Source organism: Poecilia latipinna, unplaced genomic scaffold (genome assembly GCF_001443285.1).
Source record: "Poecilia latipinna isolate Pla-1442-1.1 unplaced genomic scaffold, P_latipinna-1.0 Scaffold1957, whole genome shotgun sequence".
Lineage (NCBI taxonomy): Eukaryota > Metazoa > Chordata > Actinopteri > Cyprinodontiformes > Poeciliidae > Poecilia > Poecilia latipinna.
In genome coordinates this window covers 95,627-117,581 of record NW_015114573.1, presented here as the reverse complement: position 1 = coordinate 117,581, position 21,955 = coordinate 95,627, and the positions used below count along the sequence as shown (strand labels likewise).

General features: G+C 39.7%; 1 protein-coding gene across 1 annotated transcript in view; it reads right to left on the bottom strand.

Annotated features, from left to right (window-relative positions):
* Window positions 1-1,876: 1,876 nt before the first annotated feature.
* Window positions 1,877-21,955, bottom strand: part of otog (otogelin) — a 66,072-nt gene continuing 45,993 nt past the window's right edge. The window contains exons 35-56 of the mRNA XM_015015829.1: window positions 21,841-21,920; window positions 19,031-21,363; window positions 17,972-18,149; window positions 17,723-17,874; window positions 16,650-16,739; window positions 16,380-16,566; window positions 15,511-15,731; window positions 15,290-15,428; window positions 14,134-14,322; window positions 13,027-13,236; window positions 12,838-12,942; window positions 12,056-12,160; window positions 11,875-11,976; window positions 10,586-10,684; window positions 10,461-10,501; window positions 10,262-10,337; window positions 9,318-9,496; window positions 8,164-8,268; window positions 7,522-7,641; window positions 6,513-6,558; window positions 3,405-3,484; window positions 1,877-3,029 (exon numbers count right to left, since the gene is read on the bottom strand). Of these exons, the coding sequence (XP_014871315.1) occupies window positions 2,829-3,029; window positions 3,405-3,484; window positions 6,513-6,558; window positions 7,522-7,641; window positions 8,164-8,268; window positions 9,318-9,496; window positions 10,262-10,337; window positions 10,461-10,501; window positions 10,586-10,684; window positions 11,875-11,976; window positions 12,056-12,160; window positions 12,838-12,942; window positions 13,027-13,236; window positions 14,134-14,322; window positions 15,290-15,428; window positions 15,511-15,731; window positions 16,380-16,566; window positions 16,650-16,739; window positions 17,723-17,874; window positions 17,972-18,149; window positions 19,031-21,363; window positions 21,841-21,920 (5,038 nt within the window). The 3' untranslated portion in view covers window positions 1,877-2,828. The remainder of the gene's footprint in view (window positions 3,030-3,404; window positions 3,485-6,512; window positions 6,559-7,521; window positions 7,642-8,163; window positions 8,269-9,317; window positions 9,497-10,261; window positions 10,338-10,460; window positions 10,502-10,585; window positions 10,685-11,874; window positions 11,977-12,055; window positions 12,161-12,837; window positions 12,943-13,026; window positions 13,237-14,133; window positions 14,323-15,289; window positions 15,429-15,510; window positions 15,732-16,379; window positions 16,567-16,649; window positions 16,740-17,722; window positions 17,875-17,971; window positions 18,150-19,030; window positions 21,364-21,840; window positions 21,921-21,955) is intronic.

The following is a 21,955-nucleotide window of genomic DNA, read 5'->3' as shown; positions in this document are numbered from 1 at the left end:
AGTGACAAAAGATACTGAAACTTTTCAAGATGTGAAATTTTTATAGCTGTACCTTTATTTTGTACTTTTCTTGATTTCTTGATCAGATGATGCAAAAAAGGAGTTTCCATTGCAGTTTTGAAAAATAAACCAATTTTGATACGGCTGAAAAAAACTCAATAATTTTTTTAAGTTGTTGTGTTTCTATTGAGTGAATTTACTTTCTAAATGTCAAATTGTGCAAATAAATGCATCAAAAGTGTTTCCATACTTATATCAAAATTACTTTATTTCGCAAAACTGAAACCCTTTTTTTGTATCACAGGAGTCACATGATCAACAACCGGATGTTGCCACTGGAACAAACCACAAAGAAGGAGACAACAGGAAGTAATTGGAGTACTAACATATGTTTTTAATGATTTATCACATGAACAAACTTATTTCACGTCTGATTTTAATTGCGTTTCTTATTTAACAAAACCACCACAATTGAGAAATTGTGTTTTTATTTTGGCGACATTAGTGGAAAATTAAAGTTTTGAGCACATTAGTAATGGAAACGCAGCTATTAGAAAACTACAAATCCCTCAAAATCAGAGAAATCAAGGTGCAGTGGTCCAGTCAAGGTCCAGATGTATCAAAATTCCTCCACAATGATTTGAGCGACTGATCAGTTTAGTAATCACGCAGAAACAATCTATGTAATGACTGAATGGGGCTGATGCAGAGGGACTAAAACAGATTCATGCACGCGGCCGAATCGCTGGTTTGTTGCTAAGCATTAAAAAGAGAGCATGACTTCATCCAGAAATCCCAGCAGCACCAGTATGAAGGGGCGACCCAGTCGTAATGGAACCAGTCTGATTCTGATCTTAATGCCTGTAAGTGCCCCCTCGGGCTTCACATTTGTTTTGTTGCTGCAGATGTTGCCGTGGCGTCACTCAGCATGGAGCTACATGGCTGCTGACGTCAAAGTGCGTGGTTCGGGCCGCGGTCCAAACGGCTCGGTTATCAGCCGTTAAAGCGGCAGCTGTGTCACTGTGAACTTCATGACATCCGTCCTGATCAGATGATCACTGTGTGTGCACTTCTCCGGGCCTGTCGGTTCGGGCTAGCGGCAGCGAGTCGGTCTGAGATCAGGACGGCAGCAGCGCCATTTTTAAACTGCTGCTGTATGGCAGGCCGTTTTAACATAAAATGGGTTTCACCAAACTTAACTTTCCAGATTATCTGAAATTTATGATGGAATTTTAGGACCACGCTAAGAAATAATAAAAAAATAATAAGAAGAATAAAGTTGTAATATTACAGGGATAGTCACAAGATTACTGGGATGAAGTCATATTACAAGAATACAGTCATAAAATTAAGAATAGAGTTGAAATGAGAATAAAGTAATGTAATTAGTAATTGTATTACAATAAGTAATACAATAAGTAATACAATTTGAAATAAAAGAATATTACAAGAATACAGTCATAAAATTGCAAGATTAAAGGAATATTACAACTTTAATTCTTGTAAAACTAAGCATTTATTTTCAAAATATTATGACTATTCTGACATTATTATGACTTCCTTGTACAATTTATTCTCATTTTATTTTATCTAGTTTCTTAGCATGGCTATAATACTCCATCATAGTTTATAACTAGACATATTAGGGAATTATATCCCTAATTACATTCCGACAGATATTAATGACGTCAGATCTAGCATTGAGTTGCATGCAAGCTTTAATTAAAGTTATCTGTAATTAATACTATCTGAAACACATTTCAGATTTAAACAATTAAATTATGATTAGTCATGAAGTCTATTTAAGATATTTCACATTTTGTTCCGACTGGAATCCGTTCTCTATCAATATTGCTGAATAATCACAACACAACTGTTGAGTGTCCAAAAGATTTATTGAAAAGTCAAATGTACATCTGTATGATACAAATCCTCTTTAACTTAAACTGTCCAGGAGTCTGTTGGTCACAAACATTTTTAAAAAACATCTTGCTGTTTCTTCTCCTTTTGGGTCGAATACGTCTTACAGAGCAGAACTTCTGCGTTCTAGCAAACTCCAATAAATAAATAAAGTGCTCCACAAACAGCTGGATTTCAGTCAGTTAATGATGATTACAGAAAACAAAATCCACATCGCAGAATATACATTTTATGCCAGCCTTTCTAAAAGAGACAGAGAGAGAGAAATCTAATTTATGCACTGCAAAGAATTTCAAGAGCACTTGAATTTAGTTATTTACAAAAGACAACATGCAACGTTTTGGGTCAAATTTAAAAATGAAATGGTCAAAACTGAGCTGGGAGGAGTTCTCTGAATAAAAACACTTTTTTCCTGATAGTTCTTGTGAAATTATAAGTGAGGCAGAGATGGCAGGATGCTCTTTAAAAATATTTTTCTAATTGGCACGTCCCTGTGAGGGCAGGGAGGTGGGAACAGAGCAAAGCAGCAGGAACCAACAAGATATTAACCAGATATCTGTGTGTTCTAGTTCCACCAGTAAAATTGGTTATTTGAAAGCCTACAGAAAGTGTTGCTTTAATAAGTTTTGACTGTAGTCACAAATTAACTGAGAATATCGGCGCTATTGTTGCGTGGGTCCTGGTTGCATCTGCTTCTGTGCTCCACAGCTCCACCTCCCTGCCGGCAGAGGTACTACACATACTGACTGATCAGCACAGAACAGAGAAGCCGCCTTTCGCATCCTCCCAGCACCTTGCAGTGGTGTTATTCACAGTCCCAACGCCAAGCTGTCCTCTCCATGAGCACCTTCAGGCCTCACACACCTGGTGCAGGTGAGGCCTGGGCTGCTAAAGGTGAGTGTTTGAGCCTAGGACCACTGGCAGGAGCAGTCGGTGGGCTCCTGGATGCTGTAGCTGACCCAGGTCGCGTTGCTGCTGCAGTAGAGCTGCACGGAGCGTCGCTGCAGCCCCGTCTCCCTGCAGCACTTACAGAAGCGAGCGTAGGTGTTGATGTTGTAATTGTAGATGCTGGCGGAGGGACACTTCCCGTCGCAGGACACGATGTTCACCTGCAGGAAGCAGGCGGAGACGTCGCCATGGATACAGAAAATTACTTTAGTGGAGTGGATAGTTAGTTAACTAAAACAAAATAACAAAAAAAGAAAACATTTTTGTTAATTGGAATAAATAAAAACTTTAATTAAAGGGGAAAAACTGGATGGATGGATTGATTGATTTTCCTGAGGGGAAAATGAAGGATCCACATATTTAAGGGGCATAAGTCATATTTTTTGGGGTCAAAAGATCGGAGTTGGGCCATTCAGACTGCGATTAAGTTATTTTTGGTCGTATTTCCTGTGTGAACGTAGCGTTAGCCGCTTAGCCTGTTAGCCTGCTAGCCAGTTAGCCTGCTAGCCTGTGGGACTAAAGCAGCAGATCCTCACCGGCCGGTTGCTGCGGCAGTCGTTCTTCCTGATCGTCATTCTCACCGTCACTTTCTGACACGACTTTCCGTCTTCTTTACCTGTTCAAAGTCAAACGAACAGAAATCTGTTGCAATAAAGATTAAAATAAAATCAGAAATTAAATCCTCACATTAAATAACACAGGAGAGGAGGATTGTGGGTAAGAAAAGGAGAAATGCAAAGCTTGATAACATTGGTTTCATAGTCAGATTGGAGGGAAAAAGAAGAAAAATTTTCAGAAGTAGAACTGATCTGTCATGCAGTTATACCACAAAAAAGATTTAAATGATTTGGATGCAATATAATCATATTTGACAATAATTTAGTCCATATTTAAATAAAAAAATAAAAAAACACCAACCCACACATGATGTACAACTCGAGATGCTTTGTGTGGCATTTTAGTTTGAAGGGATTTCAGTGACTTTTTCCTTCCAGACAATTTTCCATTGTTTTTAATGTTTTTTTTGTTTCTGTTTGACATAAATTAAACTTTATTAAACCTTCAATTACCTTGATTCATGTAAAGTTACGCCCAGATTTATTAACTTTGATCCAAATAATTTGTCTACATGCAGGAAGTGGGATAGTTTTCAAAATAAAAGGCCACACACAGTAGCTTTAGTTTCTCACAAGGTCTTTTTTCTTCCTTTAAACTTTAGCTTGATGATCTGAAACATAATTTGGGGGAAAAAAAACAAAAAAAAACAGAAGAAATTTTCCACCTTCATTCCCAAATTGTCACATACTTACTCGTCTTTTTCTCTGGATTTCTCTCAATGTGTTTCAATAAATCAGTTAAAACTCCAGATCATACAGATATTTCAAGACATTGAATAAAAAGGTAAACTTTGTTTTTTCTCACTGCCTGAAGTTAAATCAGAATAAACATTTTTTTTATTTTTGCTTAGTTGAAATTAACAAAATTATTTCTATTTGCTAAAAGCCAGAAAACATTTTCAAATTGTCCGTTTAAAAGACAGTTTTCCCTGATATTCACCAAATATATGGAAACTTTTACAAACAAAATTTCTAAAAAAAAAAATAAAATGTTCTCGCAAATAAAAATAATTTTAGTGATCCTGACTGACATAAAAGAAGAAAATTTTGTTCTGATTTGAGTTCAGACAGTGAGATAAATGTTTTTATTCAGCATTAAATGTAAATGTTTACAAATGAATCGCTACTTTTCAGATGTTTATATGCAGAACCAACCTGAAGTGGTGAAAACATGACGCAAAGAGAGTCAATGGATGTTAGATTTCTGTTTTTTAAAGGGGAACTGTGACATAAAATCAACTTTTTTTATCTTTACATCATCTTATAATGATATTCCCTCATAAAAAAACATACCTGGAGTGTTGATTTGATTCTTTCATGTATGTTTGAGAAACACTTTAATCTCCATGGCAACCATTCCATTAACCCCGCCTTCAGGGACAAAGCTCCTCCCCCTTTCTGCTCCTTCAGACAAGCTAGCACCAATTAGCAAACACCTGGTGGAACTGCTGAGCTCATTAGAGGAGCTGCTGCTCCGTGAAACGCTGGTAAAAACTTTAAAGGGTTAACAGAGGAGCCATGTTGGGATGACGCCGCTTCAGAAAGAGCAGGAGCTTTTTAAAGAGACAGAGGCCCAAGTTCAACACTTTAAATTAGGAAGTTAAAACTCTTTAAAGTCATATTGGATATATGTAGCAACTGATAATTGTACAAAGTGGCACTATATGTGTCATTTTTCATTTAAGCCATAAATTGAAACACTGTTGCTTTGTGAAGCAGCAGATCACAAAAAATTAATATTAAACTAAACCAAGTTTAATAGAAACAAAACAGAAACAGATCAAAAATTAGTGATGAAAAGAGGAGATAACTTATTTCTATTACTGTTATTGTAATTGCAATGTGGATCTACATGTTCATTGACATAGTTACTGACTATTAGTTAATGTTTATCTGAGGAAAATGTATTTCTGTTTGTTTTTTCCTTTAGGTCAGCAGTCTAAGACGACTTGTCCCACAGTTGGAACTAAACATGTTTAAAATGAAGGACAGCACAAATAAGATGTTAGTAAGATGTAAACTGGACAGGAATGGATCCGTGTATATGTCTGTATAAGAGTTACTGGAAAATAAGAGGCGATAAAACCATAAATACCAACATTAGTTACTAATTAAATAGTCTGTAAGACACAGAGCTGCATCTGCTGCCTTGAAAGGAACTGATTACAAACTTGTATGTGACAAGTTGGGTATGAAAACTGTTTCCCTGAAAAGAACCCAAACACCGAAACTCTGACTCTACGGAAACATGCAGACGTCTACAGGCCACTACCAACAGTACATTGTTGGCAATCAACAATGCACTGCCCAGACAGTGCTAATGGGGAGGGAGCTCATCTTTTAGGAGCTTGATGCTACATGTTTGTGTCCTCTCAAGTGTGAGTTCATTTTTTGTTGCCTACTATTTTAATTTCAAGTAAACTATCATTTTAAGAAATTAAACCCACAGTTGATTGGTTTTCTGAAGAGTAAATGTTGGATAAATTAGCCTAAAGAAATGAAGTGACAGATGAGAGGACGGTTCTGTAGGTTGCAGTTGCACTTTTTGGGCTCTCTTGTATCTTTTCTTATCTTTTTTTTCTTTTAAAGGGAGTACATTGTTGAATATCAACAATGGCACTAAGAAGCCTTGTTGTTGTGGTACCTTGTTCACAGTTTGTGTTAGTTGTGGGAGTCATTTGGTTAACTGGGAAGGGGAACAGATGAAATCCAGTACCTGGTGGGATCGGTACATGATGGTAAGGTGAAGCACACAAACCACAAACCCACTTCAACGTCATCAGATGCTTCTCAGTGACGGGTTTTACAGAAACTCACTGAGAAGCGTGGAAATCTGAACTAGCAGCAGACAGACGTATCTGAAAACAGCAGCTGGGATCCAGCTGTGAGCCAATCCAGGTGAGTCTTTTGGGTTTAACTGAAGTGCAAACGTGTTGTAGACGAGCTGAACGGCAGGTTCAGTGTCAGCTGCAGCCTACAGCGCTACGCTAACTACAAACTGCTGCTACGCTCAGATCAGATACTCACACGTCTTGCAGCATCCGTCCATGTAGCTAACGACGGTTCCTCCGATCTGAGAGGAGACGAGAGTCAGCAAACACATTACCATCATTTACCTCAGGGAAGCTTTTCTACAGCAGAGGCTCTAAAGTCATCTGACCTCTGCAGGTCAAGAGTTTTAACATCTTCAATGCTTCCAGATTAAAACGGTTCCTGTTATTATGAAAAGACTGAAACGATTTTCTGATAGGCCTCATATTCGTCCCACGTTAGGAAAACTGAACAACATGAATGATTTGGAATGTTTAACGTTAAAACAAAAAAAAAAAAACACGGTTCCCGAGTTTTCACGAGTTTCATGTTTACACATTTATTTTGTAATTTCATATATTTTAAACTATTTCACATGTACACATGTGATGCATGTGTTTCACATGTGTATCATATTTTATGTCACATGTGAGACATTAAATATGTGAAACATGTTTTATTTGTGTCTGATTTCACATGTGTATCATATAAAACGTGTATCACATATAAATGACATGTTGCACATGTTTTTTCACATGTAGTAGTTAGTTATTTGCTTATGTGTTTACTAAGTCAGCTGTTTACTTAGTTAACTATCTCACTTGTTCGTTTATTTACTGATTTAACTAGTTAGTTCATAGTTTTATTGTTTTTTACTTGTTAGTCATTAACTTACCTTGTTACTTAGTTGCTGCTGAGTTAGCTGCTTAGCTATTTGCTTAGTTATTCACTTACTTATTTACTAAGTTACTTAGTTACTTTATTGTGTTTCTATTTAGGTACCTATGTTCTTATCCATTTAGTAAAATACTTACATAATGAGCTGTTTCTGTAAGCTGCTCACATAGATATTTACTTTCTTAGTTATTTTCTTACCTCATCAATGATTTGTTTAGTTCAGCTAGTAGAGCTGGAGCTAGCAGCTAGTAACTGTTAAAACTGGACCTGTCAGCTGCCAGCCAGCAGGTCCAGTTTGATCAGCTGTGTGTTTCTGCTTCCCGCTGACCTTCATGCACTCCGTCTCATTGAAGGGGGGGCAGCTGTAAGAGTAGGAGATCAGGGTCGGTCCGAATGACGTGTCGGAGCAGTCGAACTTCTTGCAGTTTGACACCCAGGACCTTCCAGGCTGAAATCATCATCATCCTCAGGTTACCTCAACGTTACACAATTTGTTCTGATTTACAGGAAGCGAACTTCAGCAAACGCTGGACGCACAGCAAACTGCTAATTGTTATTGATGTATGCAGAGGTGGGTAGTAACTACTTACATTTACTTTTTTTTTAAATTACTTTTAAATGTATTTTTACTATGCTGAACAATTTCTGGGTACTCTGCCCACCTCCTTCCTTACACATCTAACCCTGATGCTAAACTGCTTTTCCAGTTTCCCTTTTTAAAAAAGAAATTAAAACATCTTAAAAAATTGATTATTGTTAAAAAGTTTAATCAAAGTTACAGGAAATATAGGATTGTAATATTTCACTCCATATGTAATTTATGAGTTTCTGTGCAAAATGAGGTACGAAAAACTTAAAATTTTCACAATAATCAAATTCTTTTAGATGCACCGACACACAATAAAAACTGTTCAGAAACTTATAATATATAATCAATGTCTCGTATAATAAAACCTGAAGCTTTTCCTACCTTATAGAGGCCGACCGTCCCGTTCTCGTGTTGATAGATGCAGGAGATGTTTTTACATTCGCCGCAGCAGGTTGACTGGTCCTTAGGAGGAACATAGATCTGATTCTAAAACACAAGAATTCAGGATAATTAAACCCAAGAAACAACTTCCTCTCAGTCACACAGCCGATGGGTTCCTGGTGTACCTCAGGAATGAGTCTTTGGTCCTTTCTGTTTTACAGTTACAGTTCGGTTTTCGCTTTAAGTTAGCCAGTAAACATTTCATATTGAGCCTCAATTTCACTGAGAAACATGTTTTCCATAATATACAAAGAAAATTCAGCTTTCTGTCCTAAATTCTCGCTGTTTTGTTGCTACTATGCCCACAAACTTGCCTACCAAAGTAGGATCCTATTTTGGTGCTAAAGTCAAAATTTCAAGACATTCCTTGCAATCAAAGAGAGAAAAGTGAGGAAAAATATCAGATATGCACTGCATTACTGTAAACATAAAGCTTCTGTTACTGCTAACCATAAAAACATTTACAAAACTTCAGCAAGTAAAATTTTACTGCCAATATCTTTAAAGTTATGAGAAATGTTACACTGCAGATACTGCATCTAATAAAATGTTATTGGCAATGTCCTGTAAGGCTTTTATAAATGTTAAACATGTTTATTCTTTCTTCATTGTTGACTACTTTGCTTACATTTTTCTAAAATTGGAAGACTCCATGTTGACACTGACTGAGAGAGACTTTTCTATGACTTTTCTGCAGATCATACACTGCAAAAACACAAAATCTTAGTATTTTTGGTCTAAATTTTAGTGTAAATATCTCAGTACACTTGAAATAAGAAAAACTAACTGACAAATAACTTAACCAAGTGCTTCTAATAATTAATATTGATGAAAAAGTTTCACTTGTAGATTATTTCACTTATGAGAAAAATGTCCGTGAAATAATCTGCAAATGAAACTAGAACTTTTCCATCAATATTAAGGAATTATTGGCTTAAAATAAAGATTCACTACAAGCAGCTTTATGTTGTAAATTGAGTCTAAAAAAGCTGCCAAAGCCTTTAAAACATTAATAACAAACGTTTAACTTTGTGTTTTGACACCTGGATGCATCCAGACAAAGTAATAAATTTCTGTTATTGATCACGTCTCACCGGGTGGCAGTGGGCCGAGCAGTTCACCGTGGAAATGCGCAGCAGGTAAAATCCACTCGCCGGGTCCAGAACCTGGCTGCAGTGGCGACTGTAACACAAACCGTCGTCTCCGTGCTCCACAAGCGTCTGGCCCGGCCGCAGCAGTCCGCGCTCGCCGAACACACACACGCCCTCGCGCACTGAACACACACACACACACACACAGAGAGAGACATGCACACACACACGGGTCACATTTTATGTGTAGATCTGCAAAAGCTGATTAAACTGGAAAAATTTTACATAAACAATCTGAGTTTATTTAAAATTTTTTGAAAAAAAAATTGATAAATTAAGAGAAAACTTTCCCTTAAAGTGATGAAATTAATTTAGCTGCAATAAACTGAATTCAAATGTGCTGTCATTAAAAATGCATTTTGTGTGAGGATAAATAAATGCTAATAAAATGAATTCAGTTTTTAAAAACTGAATTAAAGCTGAGCTCCAGCATGTTTGGTCAGCTGGTTTTACCACTGCATGCCCTCCAGCAGTGCAATGGCTGCTGGAGCACACAAGTGTTTTGTTATTGACTCACCATCCACTTTCTGCATTCTTGTTGGTTGTGCAGGAGGCTCCACATATGCTTTTCAAAGATGTATGGATGTATAATTGCGCGTCTGTTTTCAGCCATTTTTAAGGGCGACTGTAAATATTGTCACATTTTTCGATTTGTAGTTGCGTTTAGTGATTTGTTGATGTGTTTTGCACTTCAGGGCCACCGTACAGAACTAAGCAGACTAAAATCTGATTATATAAGAATTACTTTGTGGAAAAAATGTAATTAACATGTTTGGTTTCGCCCATAGATCCAAACTAACCTGTTAGTGTTAGTGGAATCAAACTGGGTAATGAGTTGTTTGGTGTGCAGAATCACAGCCTCAGTGTTTAGTCTGAGCAGAACTCACCACACTTGTATCTCTTGCAGGAGCATTGGTTCTGTGGGTCGGACAGGAAGGCCCGGTCAAGCTGTGCAGCTTCTCCCTGGGGGGGTGGGGGGCAGGGGAGGAAAGAGAGAGAGAGAGAGAGAGAGAGAGAGAGAGAGAGGCGACCTTTCATCCTGATTACTGTAAAAACAGAATATTGTTTCTCACAGGCAGGACTTACCAGGCTACATTTAGGAGAGACGATCTTTTCACAGCTGCAGACTGTAAACAGAAACAAGAGGAATAAAGATTATTTGGGTTTTCATTTTAACTCTGAAGCTGAACAGCAGCGTGTTGGGATCGTACCGCATGTTTGGTTGGGACAACAGAGATCTGGACTGGAAACGGACACGACCGACATCCCAACAGGACAGGTCAGCTGGGGACACCTGTAGGGCTCACACACTGCACACACACACACACACACACACACACACGCACACACACACATGCACACAAACACACACACACAGAGAGTGCTACTCAGAAAGTTTCACAAATTTGTCCAGAAATATAACAGAAGCTGCTGTTTTTATGTCCTAAATTTATTTCTACCACAGAATTATTTTCTGTCTCAATAAACTGTGTGGTTTCCTTCAGGGCTGAAGCGATTAATCAGATTAATCATGATTAATCAATTATTGAGATAACAATCTACTAATTTAACAATTGATTAATTACTAACTGTGGTGCACAGATTATAAAACACGCCATTTGTTGAAATGACAACATAAACAGACCAGTAATTAAGTCAAAGCTGTACAAAAATATGTACATTTTGCCTTTAAGATTAAAAAACACTTTATAAAAATGTTCATAACTCCTCAAGCAAAACTTTTATCTTCATCTCCTTCAAATTCTGTAAAAACAAACTAAAAATCTAATATTAAACACCTTTTTCTCTCCAACTATTAATTTGATTATCCAATAAATAATCAGCAAATCATCTCAGCACTATATTGATGTTGAGTCGGGCAGAAAGGTCAGACTTTTATAGCTGTTGTTGCTTTCTTTGCTTTCACTAAAGGAATGTTGTTGCAATTTAGCCAACAAAATGTTTATTTTCTTATTTAAAAAGTAATTGAATAATTTTTGACTTGCATCTTTTAATGTATATCTAATATTGTATTAAAAAGTCTTACATGGTTAAATGGAAAACCTGCAGAATGTCGCAAATGTTTTATATGATTAATCGATTAATCACCAGAAAATTTGATTGTTAAAATAACTGATATCTGAGGTCCTGGTTCCCACTTTCTTCTCAGTCATAGTTACTGCATTTGGATTTGTTTAGATTTATTTTGGTCCACTTTGTTAGAGAAACTAACTGTATTTCATTAATGTCGAAAAACCACAATTTTGTAGTTAAATAAGAAATGCAATTAAATTTACACATGAATAATTTTATTCACGTGATAAGTCAGTAAAAACATCATCCTCCTACTACTTCCTGTTGTCTCCTTTGTCGTTTCCGCCAGTAGCAACATCCGTTTATCACTTTTGATGCAAAAAAATGTTTCCATTGCAGTTTTTTTAAGTAACTAATTTTAAAAAACACCTCATCCAGGTCGGTGAGTGACTGTGTGTTTCCTCACCGCACTGGTAGGACGGGCAGCATCGGTCTGTGCTGTTGCTGTCGACGCTGAGCACCTCACCGTCCCGGCAGGAAGGAGGCCTCTCCACACAGGAAGAGCACACTGCAGGAGGAAAACCCGCCCAGAATCAACAAAATGAGGATTCAGAGGAGGAATAATCAGAAATGGAGGCTGGACTGACTGCAGATGTGGGCCAGGCAGCAGCTGCCGTCGGCCCTGGTGGCGACCGGCGTCTGGTCGTCTCTGCAGGCGGGAAGCTCAGACTCACAGCGCTCAGGATCGCACTCTGAAAAAACACAAAGAAGGTCAGAAACAGTTGCAGTGAGCGATTCTGGACGTTTACATCTGCAGTCAAGCCAAAAAGAAAGTTAAAAAGTAAAAAAATGTCAACTTTTGAAGCTAAAAGTTTCCATGCTTTTACTAGAAAAGTTGGAAGATTATAATCTAAATAGAATTTTTTTCACTAATTTTCAACTTTTGGAGCTCAGAAAGCTCCTTATTTTTTTCAAGATAATTTCTGAGATTAATCTAAAAAATGTTTGACATAAATTTACTCTTTTTTTTTATTATTTATAATGGCTGCCATTATAGTAAAATTGTTTAAATGTGTTTTGAATCATCTTCATTTAGCACCAGCGCTTATTTAGAGATCATTTTATCATCGTTATTTCTGCTCTACAGGCTAAAACTAAGGATAAACAAACACACAACTCAACAGAGAGGCTGGAAAGGAGAATAATGTTTTAATGTGTTTTTGTGACTGTTGCGGCTGTTTCCGGCACTTTTTCAAAAACTTGCTTTTTTAAGCTTTAGTTTTCAGTAACATGGTTTTACAAAAAACCTGAAATTGCTGCACATAACCTTCCCTTTGTTCAGGATTAGTCTCAAACTATCTAATTAACAGCTACTTTCTACCTACAGTGTCTCCAATAAGCCGTTAAATCGGTAAAAAAGGAAACTCACCACAGACGTAGTCCGGACAGCAGGACTCTGGTCTGAAGTACGACACCAGCTTTTCCCCATATTTACACTCAGGAGGGAAGCGATCGCACAGAGTCTGGTTACAAACTGCAGAACATGTCAAACACAGCATGATGCCTCACGGTTCTTTCAGTGATCAAAACGAGCTGAGCGAGCGTTTCGTTGGCTCACCGCAGACTTTGTGAGGGCAGCAGCTCGTGTCGTCAGACATGCTGATGATCATCTCCCCGGTTCTGTGGCAAACCGGCGCCGGCGCGCTGGAGCAGTCGTACTCCACGGGAACGATGGTGTCGTTGTCGCAGCGGTACATGCAGCAGCCGTCCTGCGAGGCCTTCCACACCTCGCCGTGCGACCGAGGAATGCCGCCGCTGTCGGTGCAGGCTGCAGACAAACAGAAGAAATCACATAGAACCCCGACAGGAGTCAATTTCAGACAAAATAAAGAGACTTTAACTGATTTAAATCCATTTAAAGGTGTCAACTGTCACAAATAACATGCAGTACGGATGGCTGACCCATTTTAATTTAGCTTTAATTGAACTTAGCACTACAAAAACACAATCTTTCAGATTCTTCCTAATCCTAATCCCACAGAAGAAGCAAAAACACTCACTTGTGTTTATGATTGTTTTGGACACCAGCTACACTGCAAAAGCACAAAATCTTACCAAGTACTTTTGTCAGGCTTCTTAGTGCAAATATTTTATTTCACTTGAAATAAGACAAAACTAACTTAAAAGTCACTTTTCAGTGACATATAGGAGCTTCTTGTAAGTCAATAAATCCTTAATATTGATGTAAATGTCGCAGACTATTTAACTTATATCAGGGCGAAAATGTCTTGTTGAGAAATAATCTGCCGGTGGAACTAGTGTGTTTATTGTTTTACTGTTTTTATGGTTTTTAATATTTTAAAGTATGGAGAAACAGGCTGTTTTGAATAAAGTTATATTAATTTTTATTGTTGTGAAAGTGTAAAGCTGACTCAGGTCACTGTAACCAGATCTACCTAATGGCATGAATAATGTTGATTGAGTTGTACTTTTTCATCAATATTAAGGATTTTATTTTACTTAAAACAAACTCTTATATTTTGTTGAAAAGTTACTTCTAAGTTACTGCTTCTTTATTAAGTGCACTAAGATATTGGCACTAGAAACTAGACACCACTTGGTAAGATTTGGTGTTTTTTCAGTGCAGGAGTCTTTATTTTTGTACATTTGCTGATGTTTCTAATCCTGTGCGTGTCAGAAGGAAGCGGTAAAGTTTTGTCCTTACCGCACTTCTCAAGGCTGATGCAGAGAGCCGAGTATGGCCGGTGGAGCAGCGTTCCCTCGGGGCAGACGCAGCCCTCCGTCAGGCCAGAGCAGTGGTCCGGATCGGAGTCAAAGTCGTGGTTGGGACAGGACTGAGATGTGCAGGCCGGCAGGCAGGCCTGGTAGCTCAGAGAGCCGGGACACACGAAGGCTGCAGGAAAGAAAATATCAGCGAATGAAGTCAGGATGCACCGCCATCTATTCATCTTAAAGCACTGAAAGACAAATATTTTCCCATAATCTATCTTCCTTTTTCAGATTTATCCCACCTTGTAAATACTTAAAGGGGACTTAATATGCAAATTGGGTCTCAACTGCTTCTAAAGACGGCCTGAGCACTTTGAAAAGTTTTTAGGCCATAAGCTAGTGTTTGTTAATGTCTGGAAATCAATTGTTTCAAAAACCTCTCAATTGTTGAGTCGCATTCCATCGGCAGTGACTCGTTACCTAGCAACCCCAGCTGAGCCCTGCCTTGTTACCTAGCAACCCAAATGGAACTCCAGCAACTTTGGTCAGCTGGCTTTAACCACTGTCTGCGCTGTAAACACTCCAAAAACACAAAATCTTACAGAGTATTTTTGGTCTAGATCCGACTTCAAACATCTTAGTAAACTTGAAATGAGACAAAACTAACTTAGAAGTAACTTTTCTGCAAGATACAGGAGCTTGTTTTGAGTCAATAATGTCTAAGTATTAATTAAAAAGTTCTAGTTCCACTGGTAAATTATCTCACAACATGGGGAAAAATGTCTTATTTTCAGAGAAATAATCTGCCAATGAAACTAGTATTTTTAGATATTTTAAATAATTATTTACTTAAAACAAGCTCCTATATATTTATTTGATAATAAGTTACTTCTAAGTTAGTTTTTTATTTTTTCAAGTGCACTAGAAAACTAGACACAAACACTTGGTAGGATGTTGTGCTTTTGCTTTACAATGGCTGCTGGAAAAGAAGTTTGTTTTGTTGTGGACTTAACATCCAGAAACCACTTGCTGTATTCTTGTTGGTTGTGCGGGAGGCTCCACTAATGCTTTTCAAACATGTGAGGCTGTGTAATTGCTCATCTGTTTGCACCTACTTTCACATGCGAGTGCCATAAAAACAGGAATCTTACGGCAGTAATCCGGCCTCCTCCACTCGATGCAGACACTGAATTTATGGCAGATTGCCACATAAGCAGCCAGAGCCACACAATGGTTGTTCACATACTCTGAATCTCTCACCCAAACCTCACAAAACGTGCTGGGCGGCACCTGGGGACGAAGAAGCAACGATCAAACTACATGCAGCATGAGAACTCAGAAAGACGGGAGCCTGTTGAGGAGTTTGACGTACAAACGCGTGGCACGGCGTGAAGGCGTTGTCCTCCAGCATGGCCAGGCAGTGGGAGCAGTCACTGGTGGAGCAGTTGTGTTCACGCCGACGGCTGTAGCTGACGTAGCTGGTGGTGTTGGGAACCTGCCAGCTGTCGATGAACAGAACCGGGTCCTGGCTTACGCCCAAAACCGAGCCATTGGGCAGAGTGAGGTCATTGGTCAGATCTCCATCGCAGAAACCTGAAGGGGTTAAATATTAAAAATACTCAAAATATTTCTGAACATGAAAAATGGAAATAAACAGACTTCAGTTCTGGCTAATGTTTTCCAGAGTTGGGTAGTATCTAGTTACTTTTACTCATTTACATTTTCTTTAGTAACTTTTTTTTTAATTGAGTACTTTTACTACGCTGTATGTTTTACTTTTACTTGAGTGATTTTATTTTGAAGTATTTCTACTCTTAGTTGAGTAAAATTTCTGGATTCTCTATTCACTAAATGAAAAATAAACATGTTTTAACCGAAAATTCACATGACACAGACACACACCTGCAGTTTCTATTAAAGTATCATCAGTTTTTTATTGAAAGAAACTGATTTTGAAAAAATATTTAATTGCCTGATTTCAGTTTTTTTGATTACTTGTATGAATTATTGTCATTTTGGTCTTTAGAACTCTAAGATTTCCACTTAAATTTATACTTTTGTCCGACTGATAATGTAATTTTTAAATATTACATGATTGATAGTTCGATCAGTTGATCAATACTCAGTACTAATCCTAACCCTACATGAATACAGTTTTGGGTTCTCTTCCACTTCTCACAACTATTCAAGAAAATATGTCTCCTTGCTTGGAGGGAAGGTAGAAACTTCTTCTCTTCTTACCACAGAGGCCCATGGTGGGGAGTTTGCTGCCCGCGTCGTCGGCGTCGATCACCATCATGCCGGTGCTGTGGTACCACTGCACCTTGAGCCCGGCTGGGCTGCGGATCAGGTACATGTTGCCCGTGTCGTAGATCTCAAAGCCGTACTTTTTAAAACGAGGCTTGGCGTAGCGCGAGTTCACAAAGAGCTGGTTAAAGATTGAAGAGTGCAATATGTCAAATATTTACGCAGTGCAGGACGTTGCAGTTTAAGGTAAGATGAGCAACTTACTCTCCTCTGCAGTCTGTCGACGACAACCTGGTTGGATTTGTGTGTAATGTTGAGTGAAACCAGACACAAGTTGGTGAAATTCCAGAGGAGCTTTAGAAAGAATAAGGAAAATATTAATGAGGCTTTGGCTGCATCACACAGCAGGTAAATACGACAGAAATCAGGTTTTTTCCACTGTGACGCTTCCATATGTGGTGCTAATGAACGGTCATGTCCCATTTTATCCACTGAAAGCATTAAATAAGGATTTAAAGAATGACTAAGAATTATAATTACGAAATTGTGAAAGAAATCTGTCACTGATCCCAACACTCCAGACTCCGACTCTTCATCCAAACACATTTATCTACAGAAATTAAAGTCAAAGATCCTCAAAAAGCTGCTAATTGTGCTTTTTTCAGCTTCCTTCGTGTCGATGTGATCTTGTGATGATACAGTCAGCTCTCATTGCTCAACAGACTTCAAAAACTTTAAAACACTGTAAAAACACCAAATTTTACCAAGTATTTTTGGTTTAGTTTCTACTGCAAATATCTCATTATACTTGAAATAAAACAAAACTAACTTACAAGTAACTACTCAGCAAGAAATAGGAGCTTGTTTTAACTAAATAACTTGAATATAAATAAAAAGTTCTAGTTTCACTGACAGATTATTTTAGGCGAAAAATTGGAAAAATGTCTTGTTAAAAGTGTAATAATCTCCCACAGAACTAGAACTTTTTCATCAATATTAAAGGATTATTTACTTAAAGCGAGCTCCTATATCATTAAGAAAAGCTACGTAGTAAGTTAGTTTTGTCTTACTTCAGGTTTGCTAAGATATTTGGGCTGTAAATTAGAAGAATCTCTTGCTAAGGTTTTGTTTTGCAGTGTAAAAAAGCAGCGTCCATTATTACTGCTGCTGTGCGACATCAACGTTCTTCTTTGCTTTGGGGTCATAAATTGTTCATGCAGAGATCAGATTGTTGAGTCTAATTATAGTAGTATGAACAATCAACCGGATTCCAGCCAAAAAGTCAGAACTGAGCATCAACACCTGCTGCCTGACGGTGGATTTGTGACGGTGCTCACCGGTCGGTCAGAGTCCGCCGGACATTCCTGAATCAGGACACTCAGGGTCTCGTTGGGAAGCTGGGCAACGATGTACGAGGCAGCTTTGAAAATGGCAAAGCTGTCCCCATCAAAAGTGATCACATTCAGATCGGGGAACATCGAGCAGCGACCTACGACATAAAACAATAAAATATGAGGGGAACTCCTCCTGAAGCACACGACTTAATAAGAAATGATCAAAACCTCTGGATAATTCTGTTTCCTCACATGGACAATCCCATTTCGGGCAGCACTTGTCTCCGTTGACCAGAACAGCAAAGCCAAGCAGGCCGCAGTTTGGAGGCTCAGCTGTGAAGGGGCAGCTCTGGGATTTGTTGAACAGGATCAGTTGGTTGTTGACACAGATGTACTTTGTGCATTCGTCGACTATCTCGGCATACGGAGGCTGAAAAAATTTTTAAAAATTGGAGAGATGCTTGTAAACAGGAAAACCAGTGAACAGAGTTATTCTTCCATAACCTTTTGTCTGAAATATGAACAGGAGACTCATAAGTCTGAGGTTGTTTCCACAAATGATAGTCTGATAGACTCGGTTCAATCGGAGACCACTGTTGCAACATTTGTTACATTTTCAGCTGCTGTGGTTTGCTATCACACTGCAATGCCCCTCCTCAACTGCAGGGGTGCTCTATTAATGCCCTGCGCTAAACGTCACAAGATCCCGCCCACATCTCCCTGCTGGAAGGCAAAAAACTGGCCTACGATGACTAGCATTGGGTTTAGCTGTTAAGTTATGAATATAATCCACTAAATCTTAAATGTACGCGTGATATTTATAAAAGAAAAAGGTATCCAGTGCTTTGCTACCAATTGTCAACATCACCACAACAAGACTATAAGGTCAGGAAAAAGTTGAATAAAGAAAGAATATATATCGGGAGAGGGAAGTAGCTCAGTTATGCTAGCTTGACTTCGACCAACCTTGACGTGGGATTCTGTGTTTTTAGGTTCAGTTAAAAAACACAAAAAAAGAGCGACCATCATGTGGGAAATGTTTGAGTGGTTTTTGGAGTTTAATCCTAAAACATAAAGTGATGCTGTTGTCAGTTGCTATGGTAACGATTCTATGCATAGAGATTGAAAGAAGAAGAAAGCGAATGGTTTTGAGCTATTCTTCAATGGCTTTTCTGTGTTATTTTTCCCTTTGTTGTGGCATACTGCACTAAGTTAGTAAAACCTACATCTCCAGGTTTCTTTGACAGGATCGTTGCTTGGATTAAAGCAGACTAAACAGGGTTGGTGTGAACGCTCCCTTGGTGAACTTACGGTGCACGTCCTTACAGGAGTTTCTGACATTGACGTTAATCGCTGAACTGAAGAACTCGTTGGTGCAGCCGCTGTGCGAGGAGAACTCGAAGCTGTTGTCGATCCTGGACTTGTAGAAATGTTTTGGAAAGCGGTGGTGGATTCTTGATGCGTTGTAGTTGGAACTGGAATACCAGGCTCCTGGGTTGAGACAAAGACATCAGGTCGGGACGGAGATGTTGTTGTTTCAGCTTCTTTGGTTGTGGTTGACTCTCTGGTGAAGGCGGCTGCAGATGATGGTGAAGCCACTGGAGCTGCTGTTGTGGTCAAACGGGAAATTGCTGCCGATGTGGCAACATGACCAACCCTGCTTGCTGTTGTTGCAATGGTTGGAGATGTAGTAGCCGGTGAGCCAACCACGGTTGATGTGGTAGTGGTAGCTGAAGGTCTTGTTGCAACAGTGACCCTTGCGGTGATCGGCCTGACTGCGGGCGATGTGGCTCTGGAAGTAACTCTAGATGTTGCAGGAAGTCTGGGTGTTGCTGAAAGGGTGGATGTCCTCACAGCGGTGGGTGTGGCTCTTGAAGAGGACACCAGTCGGGTCGTGACCTTCTCCAGGACCGTAGATACCTCTGGAGCTGTTGTAGAGGTTGTTGTGTGGAGCGAATGCAAGGACGGAGAAGACATGCTTGTAGTTGTAGTTGACACTCTGGTCATAACTGGTTTTGAAGTCTCTATGATTGGCTTAAGAGTGGTGTGAAGACTGGAGGGTCTCGGTCCTCTAGTGATGGAGGTGAAGAGGGCGACAGGTGGAGTAATCAGCTTCCTGGTAGTTGTGGCTCCGCTTTCTGGAGCCGATGTTTCTGTGGTGGTGGTAGAGGCTGCAGAGGTAGATGCTGTCCTAGATGTTACTGGAAGAGGAGGAACTTCAGGAGATTTAGCAGACATGGTAGGAGATTCAGAGGGCAGCCCAGGTGTTGTCTCCATTGGCGGCCGGTAGGTGGTAGTGGAAGTGGAGGTGACCTCCCAGTGAGGGGGATACCGAGGCTCAGAGGTTCGCTCAGTGTGCAGAGGATGGGTGGTGCTCTGTGTGGTTGGAGATTGTTGTAAAGTAGTGATTCCTGTTGAGGGTTTTGTGGTGAACTGAACATCTGTGGACATTGTGGATGTTTCTGGGACGACAAGGGGTCTTGAAGTTAGCTTGCTGGAGGTGGTTTTCCCCGTTACTGGAGCAGCAGCGGACCAGGAAGTCTTATCCGAATAGGCAGCTGACATGTACCAAGAAGGAGCGGTGCTGCCTGTCATCTCAGCAGGTCTGGGTGAGGCTGTTGTTGTAGAGACTGTAGAGATTTCAGATGCTGTGACTTTCTTTAAGGTTGATGTTTGCCACCTTGTAGTAGCTGAAGTGAAGGCAGACGGTGGAGTTGTAGAGGGTTTAACATGGTAGACAGTCGTGGATGACACAGAAACAGTTGAAGAAGTTGTATGATCAGTAGGAATGATGTGCAAGGTCCTTTCTGTGGTTCCAGTTTGTATTGCCTTACTGGTAGTGAAAGAGCTGACTGGTTGGAATGGTTCTGTCGATGCTGTTGACGAATATCCAATTCCTGCTTCTTTAGTGGGCGAGGTGGGAACAGGAGAAGCTGTTGTAGAGCTTGTGGTTGGTAGTTCTGGCAGGATAAATGGTGCTGTTGTCATTCCCTCTACTGGTGCAGCTTTATAGGAGGTAGTCGCTGTACTGGAGACAGTGGTTCTGCCTCTTACTGCAGATGTTCCTGAGACTCGGGGAGAAACTGAACTCAAAGTTGTTTGAGTAACTGCTGAACCTGAGCTTTCTGACGCGTCTTTATGTGGAGGGCCAACCGTGGAGGTTCTGATTGTGGCCGGCCTCCCAGCAGACACTGTAGTGATGGTGAGCGGGGAGTACTGGGAGTCGGTCGGTTTAGTGGAGGAGGAGCCAAAATGACCAGTGGTTGTTCTGGACGTGGTGGGGCTGAATGAGCTCAGCCTGGTCATCCACCTTGTTGCAGCTGATGAAGGAGTTTCAGTTACTCTGACTGTGGAAGCTGCCTCCACTTCCTCTGGCCTGACAGCAGAGGGTGCCGTTGGCCCAGACAGAGTTCTGGACGGCTCAGGAGTTGCAGATGTAACTACAGTTTCCGGGCGGGCCGGCTCATCAGGGGCAGCTGTGAATGAGGTGGAGTATTTGCTCCCGGTAGTAGCACTGGGAGCAGCGCTGGTGGGGATTTTCACAGCGTGGGGTGTGTGTGGAGCTGTGGACGATGTGGTGACATCATAACGTTCAGCTGCTGTGGACGGCGACGCAGGAGCCACTGAATCTGGGAGCCGAATGCCTGAAATCACATGAACACAAGTGTCAGAAAGGCAATAAGGTTTACAAAAACAAAATGTTCATCTAAATGTATAATTTTCCTGAAAATTGAGTATTGTGAAAATCTTTCATTTTAGTTTTAGTGTTTTTATCCTTCCTATGCGGTAAATTTGACATAAATCCACTGGACAGAATAATAAATATATTTTTTCTGAAATATATTAAACATAAATATTTTATCACTGCCCCTTTTTGTTCTTATTCGGTTTTTTAATGCTATTTATTTTCAAAGTGATTGACTTGATCTTGGCGTTTGTCCGTGGGCTGAAATGAATACGAGCCACGCAAAATTAAAAATATAATTAAAAGTGAGTAAATTACCAACACTGAGTAAAAACATGTTGAAGTGATGCTGCTCTTACTCTGGTAAAGTTTCTCCTGCTCTACCACGTCTGTTCTCCAGACTAAGTGTCGGTGAAGCAGACTTTGAGCTACTTACAGTCTTCAACATGAACGCATCGACGGGTGATTTCATCCAGGACCGTGTTTGGGGGGCAGACAGGAAGGCAGCCCTCTACTCTGCACAGGAAACACATTCACAAAATAAAAGCCTC